This window comes from Tetrao urogallus (genome assembly GCF_951394365.1).
Source record: "Tetrao urogallus genome assembly, chromosome: 3".
Lineage (NCBI taxonomy): Eukaryota > Metazoa > Chordata > Aves > Galliformes > Phasianidae > Tetrao > Tetrao urogallus.
The window spans coordinates 90388993-90403098 of NC_136815.1; the positions used below are offsets into that span (position 1 = coordinate 90388993).

The 14106-nt window shown below is 40.1% G+C and overlaps 1 protein-coding gene across 7 annotated transcripts in view; it reads right to left on the reverse strand.

Moving 5' to 3' along the window:
- Nucleotides 1-266: 266 nt before the first annotated feature.
- TGFBR1 (transforming growth factor beta receptor 1) overlaps nucleotides 267-14106 on the reverse strand; it is a gene marked incomplete at both ends in the record, with an annotated part of 28571 nt that continues 14731 nt past the window's right edge. For 5 of the 7 annotated variants that reach the window (XM_079533717.1, XM_079533722.1, XM_079533723.1 and 2 more), the window contains 5 exons: nucleotides 267-392; nucleotides 3062-3192; nucleotides 3809-3933; nucleotides 8893-9049; nucleotides 10056-10223. In XM_079533717.1, the coding sequence (XP_079389843.1) occupies nucleotides 267-392; nucleotides 3062-3192; nucleotides 3809-3933; nucleotides 8893-9049; nucleotides 10056-10223 (707 nt within the window). The remainder of the gene's footprint in view (nucleotides 393-3061; nucleotides 3193-3808; nucleotides 3934-8892; nucleotides 9050-10055; nucleotides 10224-14106) is intronic. The other 2 variants (XM_079533721.1, XM_079533720.1) reach the window with 1 other exon arrangement.

The window sequence follows — 14106 nt, forward strand, 5'->3', positions numbered from 1 at the left end:
GGTCAATAAAAGCAAAACTAGTCTACACGATGTTTTGTAAGTAACCTCAGAACAAGGTTCATAGTGCACAGAAAGGACCCAAAGCAACTGCTCAGCACATCCACAGAAATCCTAACAAGTGACGTTCCTATGCAGTATTAAAAGGCAGCAATATCCTTCTGTTCCCCCAGTGAGGTAGAACAATTAACCTTCTTAACACGCCACTCTGGTGCAGGTATGGATTTTTACAGTTTTTTTTGTGTTTGTTTTTGGTAGCAAATCCAGGATCACATCTTTATCCCCTCCTGTTGACTAAGCTGTGATAGTGTTTTCTTAATACGCAACGCTGTTAGCCTAGCAGCTCCGTTGGCATACCAGCATTCCCGCATGATCTTTGCCATTACTCGTAATGCCTGCAAAAGAAACAAATTATTACATGCATTTCTGTTCCCACGAAACCTCTGTACTGCCTTAGCCTCTTATAGTACGTATTTCTGGAGTCTATTACTAGAACTACATTGGCATGTTGTATGAGAACACTCAAATCTTGAAGATTTTTTTTCCTGTAAGTAAGAGATCTGGTATTATTCAGCATGTGCAAAAATACTGTAATAAAATTTAATAGCTTGTCTAACTATTTTCTAACCTAAAGTTCTGAATTAGAAAAAACACACTAATTGTGCTTTAAATCCAGGTAAAAAGCAACAGTAAAGAACCAGAAGGCACTCAATATTAGCATGGAAGTGCTCTGTAGCCGAGCATGTACCCAAACACTTTCTCAATCAGTAAGTGCTTTTCAAAGAGTTAGTTAAATATACAGCAATTCAGTACTTTTTGTTAATCAGGTACTTCCATCGAATTTGAACTTTATAACATTCTGAAAACTTGGAGCCTTTTTATCCCTCAAAAACCTATTTTTTGAAATTTGTAAATGCTATTATCAAGTCACAACGGGAAGAATAAAAATTGATGAAATAAAGGATAGATACACAGATTTTACACTCAGAGCTATATGACAAGAAATTGCTTAGTTGATTTGCAAGATTTGAATGGAAGCATTAAAAAAAAAAAAAAAAAAAAACTTTTGTAGCAGGTGTGTACTGCCTTTCTCTCCAAGCTGCACTATGTTGCCAATTCTTTTTTCTCAGGCCTTCATGTGTGTATTAACTTCACACATTCCACAATCCAGTTACCTCTTCCATCTAATGGACATCACATCAACCTACTCCTGTTCTAGCTCCCTGCAGCTATTCTGCTAAGCTCTGGCAAGCAGTAGCTACCAGCATAACAAACTCGTTCCAGAATCAGGCAAACACATCTGCAGAGAGGCACAATCATGAGCACATGCACACCTCAGTTTTATACTTCTGGCTTATACAATTCTCAGTTTCCTATTTACTGTATTTGTATTTCAGTAACTGCCAACAGTGCAAATTCTGAGAGGGATAAAGTATTAAGGCCATCACAGTTTTGGATTAAAATTCATACATTTACTATTTTAGTCAGTCTAAATTCTGCAAGATATGCCTCTGTCAAACAAGAGGGAAAAGGCACCTGACTTAGTTCCAGGCTGGCTTCACATCAGGCAGGACAGCACTGTTGAAGATGAGCAGTACTGTTGTCCTGGCAGAATGCTGAGTTGAAACTATGCCTGCTTTTCAAAAAATGTACTAGCCAGCCTAGGTATAAACCAACTGGCACAGACCTAATGAGAAGCTGTACATTTTTCCTGATTAAAACAAACAAAAAAAGCTTTTACTGCCTCAGCTGTGTGTTAATCCTGACAAGCAACTGACTCCCAATCCACAGAGCTGCCTGTTCACTCACCATGGAGTGGAGAAAGAAAATCAGAAGGGCAAAAGCAGGAAAACACGAGTTGAGGTGAAGACAGTTTAATAATGAAAAAAAAAAATAAAAAAAAAAAAATCCAACAAAAACAAACAATTTAGAAGCCATTGCTCACCATCAGCTGAGCAATACCTGGTCATCCACCGAGCAACAACAGCAGCCTGACCAGAATTAAGCTGCTGAGCACGACACTGAGTGTTATGGTATATCCCACTGATTAATTTGTATTTTTGTCCCATGTTTCCTTCCAGACTTTTGTCCACTACCAAATTACAAGCCATGGGGGCACAGCTGAGTTAACAGTGTGCTCAGGCAGCTAGAAGGGCCAACTGTATCCCAGGGTACATGAACCATGGCACTGCTAGCTGGTCAGCCTCATCTTCAGTACTGTGTGCAGTTTTTAGTGCCATGGTACAAAAAGGACATAAAACTATCAGTGTCCAAAGGAGGGCGAGGAATATGATGAAGGGTCCAGAGGGAAGACCCTATCAGGAACACATGAAGTATTTGGTTTGTTCAGTCCAGAGAAGAGGAGACCTCATTGTGGCCTACAGCTTCTCCATGAGAGGAGCAGAGAGGCAGGTGCTGATCTCTCTGTTGAACAAAACCCGAGAGAACACCATGAAGCTGCAACAGGTTCGTGTTGGGTGTCAAGAAAAGGTTCTTCACCACAAGGGTGGCTGAGTACTGGAATGGCTCCCCAGGGAAGCGGTCACGGCACCGAGCCTGCCAGAGTCAAGAAGTGCCTGGACAATGCTCTCAGTCATACTGTCTCATTTTTGGATGGTGCTGTGTGGGGCCAGGAGTTGGACTCAATGATCCTTACAGATCCCTTCCAACTCGGGATAAGATGTAATTCTGTGATTCTAGGAAGATTAACTGTATCCTACCCAGATGCTGTACAGCCTCCTATTAAGCCATTTATTCACAATGACACTTCCCAGACAATGTAACTGATACTCGCTTTAACTTATATTAGCTTCCCCTATGCTTCACAGGAAGGAATACTAGAATTCTTCGTGGAACATAAGCTATTCGCTTTTGTAGGACTTCATTAAATATTTAGGCATAATCAAAGTTATAGAGCATTCAATAAAGCCACGATGATTAGAAAGAAAGAAAGTTTTCCCAGAGGCAACCCTTCTCCCTTCCACCACAAGCACAACTTTCAAGCTGCTGAAATCAATAAAAGCTCCAGTGTTCATAAAACAGCTTTATAGAGGTTAGGCAATACCTCACAGCTCTGCCATCTGTTTGGGATATTGGGCCTTAACTTCTGCTCACAAACAACTTTTTTCATTTCTTCAACAGAAGGATCTGAAGGAACTAGGTCATAATATGGCAACTGGTAATCTTCATGGATTCCTGTAATTGGTTGAAAAAAATCTTTTATTTTTACCTAACACTGAAACATGCACTCTAATTTTACTTACGGTCCTTATTGGCACCATTTCATTTTTCTACTTTTATTTCTATAAAAAACATTACATTGTGATCTACAATAGCATTTTAAAAAAACATCTTTAAACATACCTTTACATTACCTTTGAACAGATTTTGAAACGTATGTATTTGGAAGAGATGAAAGCTATGTCAAATCTTTCATAGGCTAATCCAAAGAAGTCCTTTTTGGAAACATGCTATTTTGAATAAACTGTACACACCTAAACACATGATGTCTAGGTCTTAATTGCAGTGTTGATCTCAAGGGCATTTAACTCTACTCTTTTATTCTCTTTACATCAAAAGTTTTAGAGAGGTAAAAAAACAATACAGGCAGGACTATTTCCCATATTCCTCACCTGCTATGGTTCATTATTTTACACAGAGGTGGAATCAACTAGACATCATTTACAGGATTAGCAATTAGAGAGTCTGAAACATACTGCAGTGTTTTTCAAGAAAATTTTTTAAACTTCTGCTCACAAGGATCTGTAAATTACAAAACTTGACAGAATTTTAAGTAAAGATTGCTACATACCACCGATTGAACATCGACGAGCAATTTCCCAAAATACTAATCCCATTGCATAGATGTCTGCTCGTTTGAATGACTCAAAATGTTTCATGTTTATGGAATCATCTAAAACTTCAGGTGCCATGTACCTATTTGCAATAAAAGAACAGAAAACGTGTGATTTCATAAATATCTCCTGTGGAAGAAACTCGGTGTTACTGTTCAGCTCAAACACATTTATGTGGAAAAGGAGAGAAAGAGAAATAATGCACTTTACATTAAGATGTTCAAAGTTTCCCTGCTTTTGGCATATACGTTTAAAAAAAAAAAAACAAAAAAAAACAAAGCATTGAAATAAATAGCTGTAAGATTTAATGTAAATTAAATAGAATTTATGAGGGATATTTAGCTTTGATTACTAACAGAAAATATACTTCACAATTTAGAATACAGAAAGATAACTGAGTGCCAATTTGAAGAGCAAGTGAATGGAGAGCAGAGAGCCTGAATCGTGGAACAGCTTGGGTTGGAAGGGATCTCAAGAACCCCTTCCAGGGTTGGAAGGGATCTCAAGAACCATCAAGTGTCAATGCCCCACCACAGGCAGGGAAACAAGCTGCTAGATCAAGTATTAGATCAGATTACCCAGGGCCCCATCCAGCCTGGCCTTTACCACCTCCGGGGATGGGGCATCCACAACTTCACGCAGTCTGTTCCAGCACCTCACCATTTTCTCAGAAAATAACTTTCCCCTGACATCTGATTTAAATTTTGTTTCCCTTATTTTTAAACTTCTCCTCCCTACCCCTGTTTACCTGTGTGATTTCCCTCACGTTTATTAACTCCTTTAAATATTGGAAGGCTGTAAAGAGGTCTCCCTGCAGCCCTCCCTTTTCCAGGCTGAACAAGCCCAGCTCCTTCAGCCTATCCAGCCCACCAATCATCTTCATGGCCCTTCTCTGAACCCTCTCCAATAAGGTCCACATCTTTCCTCCGCTGGGGGCCCCAGATTTGGACGCAGTACTCCAACTGGGGCCTTGTGAGGGTAGAATAAAGAGGGACAATCACCTCCCTTGCCCTGCTTGCCACCTGATGGAATCTAGAACACCACTGATCTTCTGGACTGCAAGTACATGCTGCTGGCTCACGTTCAGCTTTTCATCCACCACAACCCCTAGGTCTCTCTCAGCAGGGCTACAAGGCTGAAAAGTCTTAAGCTTTCACAAAAGACAGAGTCAAAGAATTCCCACATAAAAATACACAGACAGCAGTTTACAGGAACGCTTGTTGTTCTTTATGCAGAAGAGGGTACACCAGCAAAAGTAGGATTTTCTGAGAATGCTGCTGAGGCACAGGGGAAAAGACTTGCGGGAGATTATACTAAAAGGTTGTAAGGTGTATGGGAACTGCGGAATCACAGCCTGAACCTCTGATTGAGCACCTGAGGCGAGCCACCAGTCAGCCCTGGGAGCACAGGTGAAGGCAATGCTCTTGTGCTACTGGAAGGGGCGGAGCCTGGCTGCACCTCTCCAAAACCCCATTGAAGAGCTGAGTACGACGAGGGCAGGATCTTTTTTGGAGATCGCTCCTCTTGGAGCCTTCTCAGCGAGCCCAGGACAAGGGTAAGCTTTCCACCTGTTCTTCTTTGGTGTGATAACCTGTTTAGCCTAACTTCCCTGTATATTTTTCAGTTGTAACATCCATATATCCACTGATTATAGATAAGGTTATAGGGAAGAGCATCTGCGTCATTAAGGTTATCCAACCAAAGACTTTTCATTGTAAAGCAGATAAATAGAAAGCAATAAGCAAAGAAAAAGGGGGAATAAGTAAAATGTGAAAAGATAAACAGAAAGAGCCATAAACTTGGTAGATGTAACAGAAACAGTAATGATGACCAAAAGCCTCCAGTCACTGACTGATGGGCTATTAGAAACTCCAGGCATAGTTTAGGAGAAGGCCAGTCTGGATTTTTTAATTGCTAATAACTGTGAAAACAAGAGAAATACAAGGACTGTGGATATTCATACTGTACTGTGGGACAACATGATATCAAGCAATATTTAGGAGAAGGGAACCCAAAAGGAGCCAAACTGAGGGAATACATAAAATGACCTGACAAAGGGGCCAGGTGCATGTAGACAGACCATCTGCTTTTCTGATCAAGGCCTGTCTCTGTCTGCTCATTGCTGTCTTTTTAAATCTTTTTTTAAAACTATCATTCTGTATAATCTCATTTGCCCCCCCACACTACACATGTGCTCTAAGGTCTACAGGCCACAGCTGGAAATAGGTGTGAATCAGAGCCAGTAACTGGAATCAGACCAGGGATGAAGGTGCCACTGGGCCTGGAGTGCCATCAGCTACAGAGGAAGAATGTTTCAGCAACTGGAAATGGAACTGCACGTCCTAGAAGTCTTTGGAGCATACATCTGGAGTGACAGCTCTTGTGGGGGAAACAGTACGAGCGAATTCTGGGCCAGCAACTGCAGTCAAACAGTGGGTGAAGACATCCCTGGGACTGGGTTGCCAGCAATTGGAGCAAGTCATTGTCTCACTGCCAGCAACTCAAGCAAATGAAGGTCACTGCTTCAAACACTGGAATGGGACCATGGGTCACAGGGCCCAGTTCCAGCTGACAGGTACCAGTTTCTGCAGGACTGGGATCAGAGAAGCAGAGTAAGGGCTCTCTGTCAAAGAGCGAAGATAGGATTGCAGCAGCAGCCCCTACAGATTAAGTATTAAATGCATGAGGTCTCAGATAATTAACATGTATAGATTACTGCAATGTCAGCCAATAGTTCTACTTCTGGAACAGTCACAGAAGCTTACACACAACTATATCCAATCAGCAATAGTACAGCAGAAACTTAAATATACTAGGACTCCCATTTTCTTAGCACCAGAGGTAGCATGTAAAGTACAAGACTGGAAGTGACATACAAAGAAGGAAGGGCTATCAATAGGAATGCGAAAATATGCACAGTCCAATAAGGGTTGTTGAAGACAAGGTTCTCCTGAGCAAAGTATAGGCATATAAATCCCTCACATGATAACAGCACAAGCAGAGAACAACTGTCTGAACAGGAACATGAGGCTTACCTTGACTGCATTTACCAAGTGAATGTAGTTATAAACTTGTATGTCAGTCTTTTACAAGTCTCAAATGATTCTAGGCCATCTACATTGAAAACTTAAATCAAGAAAAATGCAGGATTATAGTGAGCGTTTCCTGATTTCAACAAGGGCTTTGCACACATACTGGATTATAATCTTATGTTACTTCATGTCCTTAACAGTATAATGCTCAGCTTCTGGTCCAAAGGAAATAGTTAATCTATCTCAAGATCATATGGGGACAGTGGGGACAAGAATATTGAAGGAGTTTGAAGGATAGGGAAAAAAAAGCACAAACCAAAATACCCCAACCATGATGCTGGTCTGTTAGGCAAAATCCCTTAAACAAGTACTAGTGAAGGCTGTCCCATTTCTTTAAGTCATCCTAGGGACAAGAATTTTAACAGAAAAACTCAGAGGCCCGTGGTTGAATTCATGCCCTCAAGGAAGAACAGAAAAACAAGGATATTCTCACCCCTGAAACTTTTAAGAGGAAGCTTGGCTTGCTCCCTAGACTGTAAGTTTTACTGTAGATAATCACTGCAAAAAAATATTAACTTAGTCTAGTCTCTCTAAATTTGCACAGAGAGCTTCCGTGCAAAGAAGAGATACCAGAAGAGATACTGGTATTCAGCAACTGAAGTACAGTTGTTATTGAATAGGTGCAAGCTGAGCTTTACTATGGAAAAATAAGTGAAGATGCAGAGTTACTTACCTAAAAATACACAAAAGGGAGGAAGAAGGCACCAAGCCTTTCTATGAAAATGAACAGTTGTCAAAGAAGTGACTATAGTCTAAAGTGGGCAGTGGACTTAGTCCTGATGCTGCCCATTGCAGAAAGAGAGCTGCTACATCTTCAACCTTGTGAAGAAGCATGAGGCAATGATTAGTGAGGATTCTGGAGGAGTAATTCCCAGTATTTCGTAATCTAGCAGAAACTCAGGAAGTAAATCATCTGGCCACTTGTGTAGCATTTTTAATTTGGTAAGGGAGCAAGAATAGCAGAGCTTTAGAATGAAGTAATCTCAGCAATGTAATTGTCAGTAAAATAACTTGCATTTAAAGTTCTAAAAGCTTTGTTCACACATGCACACATAGCATCACTCACTGAAGAGAAAAAAATCATTTTTGATTTAACAATCAGATCAGGCAACATCAGTACAGAATATTCTCCAAGGCAGCTAGAGCATATGGCTGAATTTAATACTGCACAGCCCTATATGACAGGGTTTCCATACATTTCTCAGTGACAGACTTTGGTACAAGCAGCATCACTGATCTAACACTGAAGCACTTAATTATTTGCACTTAAAAGTGCAATTATGCATATCTCAAGTTACCTTGAGAATGAGAAAAATCTACATATCCAAATTCAGACTTTTTTTAAAAAAAAAAAAAAAAAAAAAAGAGCAATATTGATCCATCCACTGGTAATTCTGTTTATGCAACAGATGACTGCCTGGAGATTTTTTTTTTCTCTTAAAAATATAACTCCATGGAAGTCTATACTCAAGACTCTGCACATTTGAATCCCACATCTACCATGTGGGATTCAAATTTGAAACAAATAAAATACTGCCCCCCAAAAAACAAGGAAAACTAACAAGTAAAAAGAAAAGCACATGCTTTACTTTCAACATCCCACCTTACATGCACCCAGATGGCAACAAGGCATAAAATACAAAGACAGGGCAAGTGAAATCTCTATAAGTATTTCTGAGGTCTTCTAATTGTTTAATGTATACTTGCGTAAAATGTAGCAGGACATGTTTTCAAGCATTTTATATACATGCTAGCAGTAGAAGCCAAAAGTACCACTGTGTGCTTTAAATACAGTCTAACTCACCAGCTGAACTGCCTGCAACAGAAATCTACTTGGTACTGTTTATATTTATTTTTTAAGTTTGTAGCTAAAAAACAAATCTAAACAGAAGAAAAAGCAAAGCATTTTATTAAGAAGACATCTGATACATCACACTAATAGTTTTTACCTTTTTGTTCCAACTCTGTGGTTGGGGGCAATGTCAATTGTGTCCGTAGCTGAATCGTGTCGAACTGCCAGCCCCAGGTCTGCAATGCAGCATGTTCCATTCTTTTTTACCAATATGTTTTTTGATTTCAAATCTCTGTGGGCAATCGCTGGTTTGCCTGTAAAGAGAAAACAAAAATAACACACATGTAAAACACAACTGCTAATATTCTAGACCTGGTGCAGATTTTGTTTCAAATTACGGAATTCTTTCCAGATCTGCTACTTTGAGCTCATCCTCAAGATAATCCCTGAAATCATTCTTTGTGGACTAGCTAGCTGACCAGAAAAGTGCACTAAATGCTTATGGTATTACCCTAGTCTATGCTGCTTCCCTCCCTCATCCTATGTACATATATGCAGTGCATAAGTACTACTTGCTGTCAAAAGACTTCTATCTCATGAAACAGCTCCTTAACGCTGCCACAAATCAAAAGTAGGCACTGCATATGTGTAGTGTATGAAAGATAATTATATAATCACAAGAACTGGATACATCACAGAAGGGAAGGTTAAAAAAGACCCAAGCCCCCAGAATGCCTCAAAATATCAGCAGTTAGAAAAATCACAAAGTGCATCAGTTAAACTAGAAACTTTACATACATCTTAACAGTAAGGAAGTTTCTGACAGTTTATTCTCTTTGTAAGCTTTTGAAGGAAAACAAAATGATTTTGCTGTAGTAGTACAAGAGCAGCCATTTTAGCACGTAAAGGAATGTAACTGGCGGGTGATAGTTGAGAGAAAGCCTGTTATCATCAATGAAGAAGGGATAAGCATACTTTTACAACTAATAGACTTCCAGAAGTTCACCCTTTTCATTTTTATTAGGTAGTAGAAGAAAAATTTCCAATTTCATCTTGTTCTCAGTAGAAACGTATACTGAAACACACTGTCTACATCAAATTAAGATCTTATTTTAGTTCAGAAATTATTATAGGTCCTAAACAAACATCTCTCAAATAACTCAGCTCCTCAAAAGATTACAAAAGCAAGCAGTTGCAAAAAAGCTAGTCTGAGAAAGTTCAGTGTTCTAATTAAGACAAAGTACAAAGAGCTAAGTGTCACTAAAAAAACCCCGTAAATCTATTTTAGCCACGTAACAGACTGAATAATTTAAAGATTACCTTGTGTGCCTACAATTTCCATGTGAAGATGAGCAAGGCCACTGGCAGTAGACAAGGCTAATTTTATCATTCCTTCCACGGTTACTGTATACCTGTTCAGGTAATCAAAGAGTGACCCATGTTCGTGATAATCTGACACCAACCACAGCTGTGTCCACGTACCATTGTCTGCAAAACAACACCGGCATGAATATCACACACACAAAACTGCACCCACAGACCCCACTCTTATACAGAGCTTAGGGATTGCAAACTATGTTTTGTAACCTCCACCAGGTAGACTTCAAGTCTTTACTTCTATCCTAGTAACATTTGAATGCCTCTGTAAAGGTCTTGCAATGCAAAAACATTATGAACAGCTTAGGGAATATTCATTTACTTAAATCAAAAGGCAAACTGCAGAAAGTCTATGTTGCTATTGTTCCTGCCTAGGGAACAGTATGAATGCATGATGCAAAGCTAATGACACCAGTACCAGTCCAAAATCATCCAGACTACAGGTAGAAAAAAATACCTGTCCAAAAACTTCTGCAAGTTTATTACGAGTCTATAGCTTAACTTGCTTCACTTATTACTCTATTTTTGCTCTACCAGGCTAATTACTTCAGGTAGTAAGTGTTAAAAAAAAAATAACCAATTATCTCCTGCTCTCAACCATACTTCTGCACAACTGTGTGCCTGTGCAAATCAAGAATTGCCTCATAACTCTTTCAGTCTCTCCCCATTACTGATCCAGCCTCAGTCTGTGACACACTGCCCACAGTTATGAGCAGATGTTGGATTTTCCTCCTGGAATGGGAGCTTGCAAGCAGCAGCCTGATGTTTTATTTCAAGAACTAAACCAAATCCCACCACCAGTGACCTCAAAGTTGCTGGCCAGAACTGTGGTTTCCAAAGAGAACAAGGGATAAATAGAATGAAAAACACCAGTTATGAGAAAACCAGTTTGCTGTATGATTTTCCACTGAACTATGAGACAGACAGACAGACAGGCTGCAATACACAAATACCTCAAGATAGAAAAGTGACAGGCAAGAATCCAGTTGCTCAAACTGTAAGAACACTGGACACAATGTCTTGACGTTTATCTACAGAAAGAAGACTATTTAACAAGTCAAATCATGGGGAAGAAAGGCTTTCTGACCTAGGAAGCTGAAAGTACATCCACAGAACAGTCCTGCCACTATGTAGGTTTTCTAATTATTTCTTTATTAATTTAAAGCTCTCAAGACAGATCTCAGAAGTATTTTATAGCTACTTTTATGGCTGTATTTTATAATTACAATTATAAAATTGTAGTTCAGGACCTCTATCCCAATCTACACAGCCATTATTCCTAATAACAGGTGACAACACAAGCTAAACATATGAAGAAAAGGAAGAAACGAATGCAGAAGTTAGCTCCTATCATAAAGTATACTGCTAATCAAACTGACAGTTCTGCAGCTTCTTACATTTCTTTTTTCTTCCTCCAATCTCCTCAAAAACACGCTGGGCTCAGAAAAGTCAGAAGCACAACATGCCAGATCTGCAGATCATAAACTATATATTTAAGCACTGTTGAGTGGGTGAGAAAACTTTAAAGAAACACTTCTACATGTGTGGTTCAAGAGAGGTCAGAGTTACCATTAAAGGAGAAACTACATCAGTAACAATGCATTTTTAAAAATAATCTGAACATTTCAGAGCAGGAACATAAAAGTCTAAATTACATTAAAACAATTCTTATACTAGAAAAAGAATTCTAGCTCCCTACATTCACAGCTTACTTTCAAACGTAACTTCACTGAACCAGTTTCACAGAACCATTAGATAAGCATTTACAGGCACATAAAATGATGCTCTTTCCAATGCATATATTCAATAAGCTCAAAAAAGCTGTAGGAGTTCAAAATGAAATAACCTAGTCACAAGTCAGAACATTTTCTTACTTTCATTTTACTGCTTCACCAGTTACATCCCCACTCTGACTGAAACAATGCCTGGCCATTAGCACCATACGCAGTCACTGACTCATCCTCTGTGTTTCTTATGGATGGGATTTCTGTGTGTTTAAGCTACACAACAGTAAGTACAGAATTCAGCAGATATCCAGGAGCAATTAAATTTAAGCTATCTACTAGGTCTACTGCATTGAAACAGATCTTCCAAAGACACTAGATTGTTCAAGAAAAACCACCACTGTGCTGAGTCAAGACTGTATTGCCTACACATAAAGTCTTTTCCTCTGAACTCTAGATGCTTACCTAAGAAGAGAACACATTTCTAATTACAAATCCTTCTGTTTTCTTTTGTACAATTCTACTACCTGAAAGGTGCAAAAATAAACAAATAAATAAATAAATCACAGAATATCCCAATTTGGACTTGATGATCCTTGTGGGTCCCTTCCAACTCCTGGTTGCACACATCACCACCCACAATTTAAACCATGTTTCTGAGAGCACCGTATCCAAACATTCCTTGAACAACACCCGCAGGCATATGTCATGACATGGGGTGTTACAGTGCCCAACAACCCTCTGGTGAAGGGTGCAACCCTCTCCTGACGCAGCTCTACGCCATTCCCCTGGGTCCTGTCACTGCCATCAGAGAGCAGATATTGGCACCAGCCTCTCTGCTCCCTCCATAAGGAGGCTGTAGGCTGCCATAGGGCCTCCCCTCAGCCTCTTGTCTGGGCTGAACAAACCATGGGAATTCATCCACTCCTCATAAGTTTTGCTACAGACCCGTCACCATCTAATAGTTTCATGTCTTCCTTACACTGTGGTGCCCAATACTTCGCATGCTGTTCAAGGTTGAGGACTCACCAGTTTAGAGCAGTGTGACAATCTCTCCTCTTAACCATCTGGCAGTGCCAGGTCTGATGTACCCCAGGATACAGCTGGCCCTTTTGACCATCAGGGCATGCTGCTGACTCAGATTCAGCTTGCCATCAGCCAAAACTCCCAGATCCCTTTCTGTGGAGCCCCCTTTCCAACCTCTCATTCCACAGTCTGTACACTTATTCAGGGTTATCCTGTCCCAGGTATAAAAATCCAGTGCTTACTTTCCTTCATCTTCACGTGGTTGGTAGTCACTTCACCCTCCAATTTGTCAGGATCTCTCTGCAAGACCTCTGTACCCTCTCCTGGGAGTCAGCAGTCCCTCCCAAATTAGTATCACCTGCAAGCTTACTTAGTATACCTTCGAGTTTTGTATTCAAGTCATTAAAGTGAACTGACCCTAAAACAAAGCCTTGCAGAACCCCACTAATGACTGACCACCAGCCATTTACTGTAACCCTCTGGGCTTGACCATCAGTCAACTGCTCCCTCATCCCATTATGTTTTTGTCTAGCTGCACGCTGACTGTTCTGTTCAGAAGGATACTGAGAGAAGCAGTTTTGAAAACTTGACTGAAATCCAAAAATATTACATCAACTGGTTTTGTCTCGTCAGCTAGGCAGGTAACCTTATACAAAGCGATTCGGTTCATTAACAGGATCCTCCCCCCACAAACCCTTGCTGACTGTGGCCAATGACTGCACTGCCTTTCAGATGTTTTTCAGTAACCCACAGAATATTCTCCATAATTTTGCCAGGCACCGAAGTGAGACTGACAGGCTTGTAATTACTAGTTTTCTTTCTTGATCTTCTTGAAAACCGAGTCAACGTTTGTCTGCTTCTACTTAATTGGCACTTCTCCAGATTCCCAAGACAGTGAAAAATAACTGAAGGCTGATGTTATTTTTTGATACCCATCCCTATAAGAACCTCGGATGAAGGTTCTCATAGATTTATGCGCATCCAGCTGAAGCAGCAAATCCAACACAAGGTCAGAACTGACTGGGAGTTTATTGTTAAGACAGTCATAGTGCTTTAACTCAGGGCTCCAGGGGTTCCAGATGTTCACTGATGCTCAAGACAGCAGCAAAGAAGGCTTTAAACATCCCCGCTTTATCTGCATCCCTACTTGTAAGGTATCCGTCCTCATCAATTGACATAAGTTATCTATCCTCCTCCTTTTGCTGCTGACACATTTTAAAAAGCCCTTTTGGTTGTTCCCCATA